We start from the raw sequence: 7,643 nt of genomic DNA on the forward strand, positions 1-7,643 counted from the left end.
AAGAAAAAAAAATAGTCGGGAAATAGGCCTGGTGTTACCAAAAAATCTAAACTTCAAATGACAACAACATTGTCGAGTAAAGTACTTGTGTTGTCAGCCAAACGTTGAGTCATTTCGCAATATCCGTTCACAAGTTCGAACCGTAATCTGTTCAGTACACAGGACTGTATTTCGTGCTGAAATCGAGATGGAAAGTCCCGTGACCCGTATCATTGAGGAATCTCTACGAAGACAATTTTTTCAGGTTTTAAATGTCATTTTTTAATTTATGGATTCGAAACATTTATAATGCTCTTCACGTTTGTTTGAAAGAATATTCAGATTTCACAGGAAAGTCTGACTTTCGACTGAGAATCTCCAGTTCTCAAGAAAAGAATCACTACTTTTGTAATCTGCAAAAGGAGAATTCCCGATTCCATCGGGGAAAATGAGAGAGTTGGTAATCGCTGTGTTGTTTGAGAATTTGCATCTTTCAGTTAAGAACAAGTCTAGACGAGAGCCACCTATGTTTCATTGTGCAACTGTGAGGTTTTCCTCCTGTTACACCTTTTAAACCCCTTGCTCTCAATTTTCCTTTCAGTGCTGAATGACCTCATAGGTCCCAGAGGTTGGCCTTCGTCCTGAATTGAATGGTCTATCTATATATTCTGTCTAAATTTTGAAATGACTTCTGATCTCTCGTCCACTTTTGAAATGACTTCTGATCTCTCGTCCACTTTTACCTAAAATTTTCAACTGAGGTGCTTCAGAAAAGTGGTAAAAGACTTATGAAAGCAGAAATTAGCTTTAGCGCAGCTGAGTTTCCAAGAGAGGCTGCATTGTTCAGGAAGAATCAACTGATTTGAATACGAATAAGTTTCCGAGTTTCAAGTGTGCAAATTCAAGTGTCAGTAGCGAGGATTTTCAGCAACTTTCATCAGGAAGATCAAGTTTGAAGAGATGTTACTTTCCAAATGGAGAAGCAGCAAGTTTTTTCTACTTTAATTAGAAGAAAATTCAAGAGTATCAATTTTCAGGTCGAATCTCAACAGATTTCTGAAGGATATTCTGATTCAGCAATAGACAAGTAGAAGAATCAGCATTGTTCTATATCCACAGTACCAGAAATAGAAACTTCATTTCGTAAAGGGCCTTGTTTTCTCTAAAAAGCAGAATGAGTAAATATTTTGAAGATTATTTGTTTACCAGTTCTTAGAAAAGGTTTCCTTTTTTTAACCTTTTTTTTTAATACCTAACGATAAGCCCAGCTGGCATTCAACGTATTTCTAAGACGACGCAAGTGACCGACAGAAGATAGGTAATCCGCGTGTTTCCGTTGGTTGAAAATGAGTCATTTTATCGGTCGACACCTACGTCAGATACAGGACACATCACGTCACTTCATCTTCAGGACACGCGGTATCCGCTGGGACAATCCAGACGCAGTTTCGCTCCCGTGTTCAAAGGGCTCCTCTTGGCGACACTCGGCGATGGCAGCGAAGGATATATTTTCTTACAGTTAGAAGGCAGGCTGGCTGTAGTTCGCTGGACGTATGGTGCTTTGCTCGAGGATGTGCCCTTCAGATTTTGGCAACAGAAACATGCCCGAGGTCTATCTGTGAAGTAGGACCAACCATTTTCGGTTCGCCCCTCTGCTTGAGAACCAACCTTCCGTTTCCAACTCTTGAATACCATCTACCACTCCTGGGTCTTGAACTAGAAAGAGGTATATGGAGAGAGGATCTCGCGTGAAGAACTGGTCTCCATTGCTTGTGAAAAAAGGTTTTATGGTGTGTGAGCATGGCATACGTTTCTGCGCAACTGAACAACTGACCTTTGGTCTCTGGCTTGAGGAACCATTTATGTGAAGAAAAGATCAGGGTAGACTCTTGAACTTTGTGGTCTTACATAAAAACAGGTAGTTCCTGGGCAGTCTTGATAACGCTTCTCTTGTTTGACTGCATTATTATTCATGCGTTTTTGTTGACTGAATGTCGTTTGTGAATCTTAAAGGTAATATTTTTCCTTTGAGTGGATAATCTTCATATAATGTAAAAGAAGGCATGTATTGGTTCAAACCTGACTGTGTAATTAATATTCAAGACGCTAAATAAAAAAAAAAAATACTGCCCCAGTGATGTCACAATGCAGTTTGCTGGTGATAGGGAGTAAGTTTTAATTATTTACATTTATGTAAAGTATAGACATCAAACATTTTGCTTCGCGCTCTTAAAAAAAAATAAAACTAAGCAAATCAGTGAGTACTGAGACGACAAGAAACCGCGGAAACAATAGAAAGAACATGAAGTGAAGAACATGAGAATATTATAACAAGGTTAAAATTATTACACACGAGCGTAGCTGTTCCGTGAAGCCTCAAGCCACTCATAGGAAGCTGGTAGACGATAACATCAAAACCGATAAGGGAATTCCTAAGACGTTTAAAGCAACAAGCGAGTGTTTCCACGACAACGACGCTGATGATGATCATCATGAAGAAGATAACGTGGGTCGGAGTGTGGTGGACCTTACTGCTTTTGGCAAGTGGTTTCCCCAGCTCTGTGTACTCTGCCATTTCTCCTATTCGTGTGGGGAAAGCCCAGGGTTTCTGCAAGAGGGCGGAGCGGAGGCTGGACTGCAATTTCAAGAATACGGATCAGGTATGACTTTTGATTTTAGATCACTTGCATTTTTTTTCTTTTTTACTACTCATTCTGTTTTTATCTCATTTGAGACTTTGCGTGTCTTTACGTGTGTGTGTGTGTGTGTGTGTGTGTGTGTGTGTGTAGCTGTGTGTAAGAGAGAGAGAGAGAGAGAGAGAGAGAGAGAGAGAGAGAGAGAGAGAGAGAGAGAGAGAGAGAGGAATATGTATGAGAGTTTTATATTTGAGAGAGAGAGAAAAATATTTTTAAGATTTTGTATTTTTCTTTTTGAGAGAGAGAGAGAGAGAGAGAGAGAGAGAGAGAGAGAGAGAGAGAGAGAGAGAGAGAGAGAAAGGAATATGTATGAGAGATTTTGTATTTGAGAGAAAGAGGGAAATATTTATAAGAGTTTGTATAATTGAGAGAGAGAGAGAGAGAGAGAGAGAGAGAGAGAGAGAGAGAGAGAGAGAGAGAGAGATTTTACCAGACGTAAGAAAAATCTGAGTGCCAAGTTCTCGTTCTCCAGTTATGTATCCTAAAAAAAATATGGATGTTGTTTCTCTCTCTCTCTCTCTCTCTCTCTCTCTCTCTCTCTCTCTCTCTCTCTCTCTCTCTCTCTCTATTTATATTACATTCATTCCAACTTTAACTAGAGCTGAGGCTTCGTAAGTGACTCATTTTATCGTAATATATATAACAAGTGTTAATATCCTGTCAAGTTGCTCTTTCCAACTAGTTAATTGCTGTTTTGAAATTTATTTCCTTTTTTTTATGTCCGTCATGTTGCATAATCCTTTCAAATGGTATGTTTACATGTAGATATTTCCGGGTAAGAGATCAACCACAGTTGTAAAGCTTTTAGCTTCCTGAGTATTGTCTTACTGTTAATTTCTAGGTCTCATTTTTTTTTAGTTCATATAACTGTTATTAGTCGCTTGGTGACTGTAGCTTAGACTGGTTTGTTTTTTTCTTTCCTTAGTTTCCCACGGCCAGATTTAGGTAAGAGAAGTGAGATTTTTAATATTTTCATTAATTTTCCTTACTCAGATATAGTCAAGAAAAGTCAGATTTGACGTAACGATTACCTTAAATGAATCTTGTTGAATAGATTGGAAATATTTGACAAATCTGCTCTGACCGAGAAAGTGTTGAAAAATGGTCAGTGAAGAAAAAGGGTTTGCGTCGGGAGAGAGACACAACCGAAAATTTACATATAGATTAAAAGTGTCTCCGCTGTATAAGAAGTCAGTGGAAAGCGTAAACTCCGAATTTGGCTCCGAGATTTGTGGAATTTTTGAAAACAAAAAATCAAATATAGAAAGAATTAGAATTCTTGCTGTTCCCTGTACCCAGATACATTCTTCTCTTAATATTGCTCTGTATTTCAGATTACTTTCTAAATACTTTGTGTTTTACTGTGTGTGTGTGAATGTGTGAAAAGGCATACGTAGAGTAAAAGATGAATATTTCGTATGTGTATGTTTGTCTTATTATTGGTAACGGGCAGCTGATGATGTGCATCCCTTATAATATTATTATTATTATTCAGATGATGGACCCCTATTCACACGGATGAACCCCACAGGGGCCATTGGCCTGAAATTCAGGCTTCCCAAGGATATGGTGCTAATTTGAAAGAAGTCACAGAGGATAACAGGGAATACAGAGAGAAGAGAACAGCTATTAGAAAGAAAAAGATAATAATTTTTTGTTGCAATATTATTGGACAGCACTTTATCTCTTTACTTTATCTCTTTATTTTTATCCGTTCACTAATTTCCAACAATAAATACAATAGTCCTTTAGTGGCTGTTTAATATCTCAGGACCTCGGCATTTGAATGTAATATTTAAATAAGTTCCTTTTAATATATTTAGAAAGAACTAATGTTTTTATCTTGTGTGAATGAAGCGTAAATAGAATAATTATCATTATAGATTAAGTCGCCTGTTTGCATATAGGACTATTTTTTAAATGTATCTCTTAGGGACATTGTAACGTTAGATAAGTAACACATATTTAACATTTTTTATGGAATACTCATTCATGTGCTTATTTTTTATTTCCAGCCGGTGATTCTGGAAGATATAGACGCTGGAATCCAGGGAGTGAAGGTCCAGTCTGCCAAAACCTTCAGAGGGGTCTCTTTCTGCAACACGAACCTCGTGATGTGGACTTCCTCCAACGTCACAATCTTGGGATCGAACCCAAAAGAGGACGTCAACACGTTCGTTCCCAGGGCGCCGTCTACCATTGCTCACCCCAGCAGACAAAGCAGTCGAAACGTAGAGACTGTTAACCAAGAGATGCCGATATTATTTCCTTCCGACGGGGCACCTGCTACGGCAGGTCACCAGCCTGCCAGACGGGTAGGGGACAGCGGTCAGCTTTGCCACAGAAATGTTTCTGTTAATCAGTCGAAGGTTCGACTCCTACAAGGGGGTTTCAGCATGGTGCTTCTTCAGTCGAGTGAAGTGGAGAGCATCGACGGGCTGTTTCCCAACCTCCTCATCAAACAGCAGTGCGAGGTCAAGAAGTTTTCCGGGTCAGCCGACAATCTAGTCATCCAAGAGACCCGAATGGCGGAGGTCACTGAAATGAAAGTTGATCGCAGCCTCCAGGTCCAACAAGGTTCCATGAACGTTGTGGGGTCTCCTGGCATAGTTCTTAATCAGTTCGTGAAAGACCCTTCAAAAGCCGACCCCTCTCCTCACGAGATGACAGGCTTGAGCATTGGGTCACTGAAAACAGGAAAAATCGTAGTCAACGGTAGCCACTTGGTCATGAATAGTGTCACCATTAATGAGATTGGTGCTGGGGGTATATCCATCGAGGCAGGAGGAAGGGCCACCTTGAACAACGTCAAAATTGGAAGCGGTCCCGATTTTTGTTTAGTCCTTCGCGGGTCTGCGAGCATTAGTCTTAAGAATTTTACGCTGAGAGGGGAGACGTTAGACCATCTGGATCTAGCAATTACCAATGCAAAGTGGCCTGTCTATCCTCTTCACGTTTTACCCACTCAGAAAACTCGAGTGCAAGTAAGTCTGCACCAAAACACTTCATCTAACAGCCAAGATTCCAAAAGTTTCGTCAATCTGGATTGGTACTGGATGCCGGTGATGCTAGCGGTAGGCTTGGTGAGCGGGATGGTGATCGCCTGCGCTGTCAGATGCAGCAGAAGGCGGAAGAGGCCAAATGAATTGCTGTCGTCTCTTTCCTTCTCCGAACTTGTGGCGCGCGAGAGGCGGTGCAGATCTGGCGTGACAGATGAGGAGGTCGCCAATGGATACGTTGGACCACACCACCCAGACCTCGTCCGACAAGATTCCGGCTTGACTTCCTCTTCCTTCGCCTCCTACACAGCCTGTGCCGAACGCAGGCAGTCGTCCTCCAAGCAGTTCGATGATCTGGATCGCACCTCAGGCAGCAATCCTGATTCCAGTGTGTTCATTCATGTACCCCCAATTGCTTGCACGCGAGAGAATGTCATCTACGAAGAGGTAGAGACTTTGCCACCCCAGGCGAGGGAGAATACTTACGTAGCAATGAAGTGAGATTGTTTTAAAGATCTTAGTCATAGATTTTGCTTCCTTGTGTCGATAAATGATAAATGCTTTTCAATGTTACTCCAGTTATTGGTGTGAGAAAGCAAAGTTTGAGTGTAATCACTGCCATTGAAGAGAAGACTACGAAATGTCTTGAAAGCATTAAGGAATGTGCTTAATGACCTGTATATTCTGTTATAGTAATAAGTTCAAAAACTGCGACAGTTATTTGTGAAAGAAAAGTATCTGTTAGACAGTGTATGTTCTCCAAAGTTATGCATCAAGTACTATTGCCATTCGGGCTGGGATCTCATGATAGTTGCTGCATGAACCTGAGAAAGAGTGATTCTAGTAAAAGTTTTCGTACCCGTTGTAGGAAGCTGACCAGACTTGGAAACACATGTCCTCACATGTCCCAGCAAACCTCAAAAGAGAAGGGGAAGGAAAGTAAGGTGAAAGAACAAAGGAGAAAGGAAAAGAAAAAGGTTCATAGTTTCACAGGAAGTGAAGGGACCTCTTTCTCTACATTACGACCAGTGTCCTTTCTATGCCGGATTTAATATGTTAGTCGTGAGCTAAGGAACGATGACCTAAAAATGTTGCAATAAAGTCTGCTGACCTCTTTGTTACTAAATGAATAACTACCATATTCATCTGGTGACTGGATTTTCCGTGAGTCACCGAATGATATTCTTCAGAAATGAATAACATCATACTAAGTTTTCAGTGCTTTTAATTTTTATACAAAGGAACTTATGGATATTTGTGAATAGTCGATTTGAAAAATGCATAGTGATTCAAAATGTTGAACAGGTAGCTTAGATTTCTAACTGACGCTGTGCCTTTTGTTTTGAATAAAGAATACTTAAGAGATGTGTGAGTTTTGTGGAACTTCATACCTTATATATATGATGGTACCATATTTATTATTTGTGATTTTTAATATCGACTTTAAAGAACGACACAATTTATCTGTTGCAGTAAATGTAATTTGAGTATTGCAACAGTTTAATTTGTCCTCTACCTAATCAGTTAATATTCGATATTTATTTGCACGCCAAAGAATGAATATTTTTAATTTTTTGTAAGAAAAACCCTAAAAGTATTGTTAGATTTTTTACAAACACAAATAAATACCTGCACAGTTTACCTTATTCATAAAAGTACTCAGTTTTTTCCTGTATTTATTTTCGTGAAAGAACTAAATGTTTCGGATATTTCTGTATTCTTCGAAATAAGTATTCTTAGTTATTTCTCAATTCATAACTACGCACTTTAGGTATATTTTTCAATAGAAATTAATATTTCAATTATGTCTTTATTCATAAAAATCAGAAATATTTTAAATATTTGTCTTTACTCATATAAACACTAGTACACATTGAGGAATGAACCAAAATGTTTTAATTAGCCAGACCTTCGATGATAATTACAATGGCTGATGTTTTTTTAATTACATTTACTGTATTTTTACGCG

At 39.2% G+C, this 7,643-nt stretch overlaps 1 protein-coding gene across 1 annotated transcript; it reads left to right on the forward strand.

Moving 5' to 3' along the window:
- Positions 1 to 1,377: 1,377 nt before the first annotated feature.
- On the forward strand, positions 1,378 to 7,039 carry LOC136845255 (uncharacterized). Its single transcript, XM_067115370.1, has 2 exons — positions 1,378 to 2,639; positions 4,691 to 7,039. Exons 1-2 carry the CDS (start codon positions 2,460 to 2,462, stop codon positions 6,173 to 6,175), a joined length of 1,665 nt encoding a protein of 554 aa, XP_066971471.1. The 5' UTR covers positions 1,378 to 2,459; the 3' UTR covers positions 6,176 to 7,039.
- Positions 7,040 to 7,643: the final 604 nt, after the last annotated feature.

This window comes from Macrobrachium rosenbergii, chromosome 13 (assembly GCF_040412425.1).
Source record: "Macrobrachium rosenbergii isolate ZJJX-2024 chromosome 13, ASM4041242v1, whole genome shotgun sequence".
Taxonomy (NCBI): Eukaryota; Metazoa; Arthropoda; class Malacostraca; order Decapoda; family Palaemonidae; genus Macrobrachium; species Macrobrachium rosenbergii.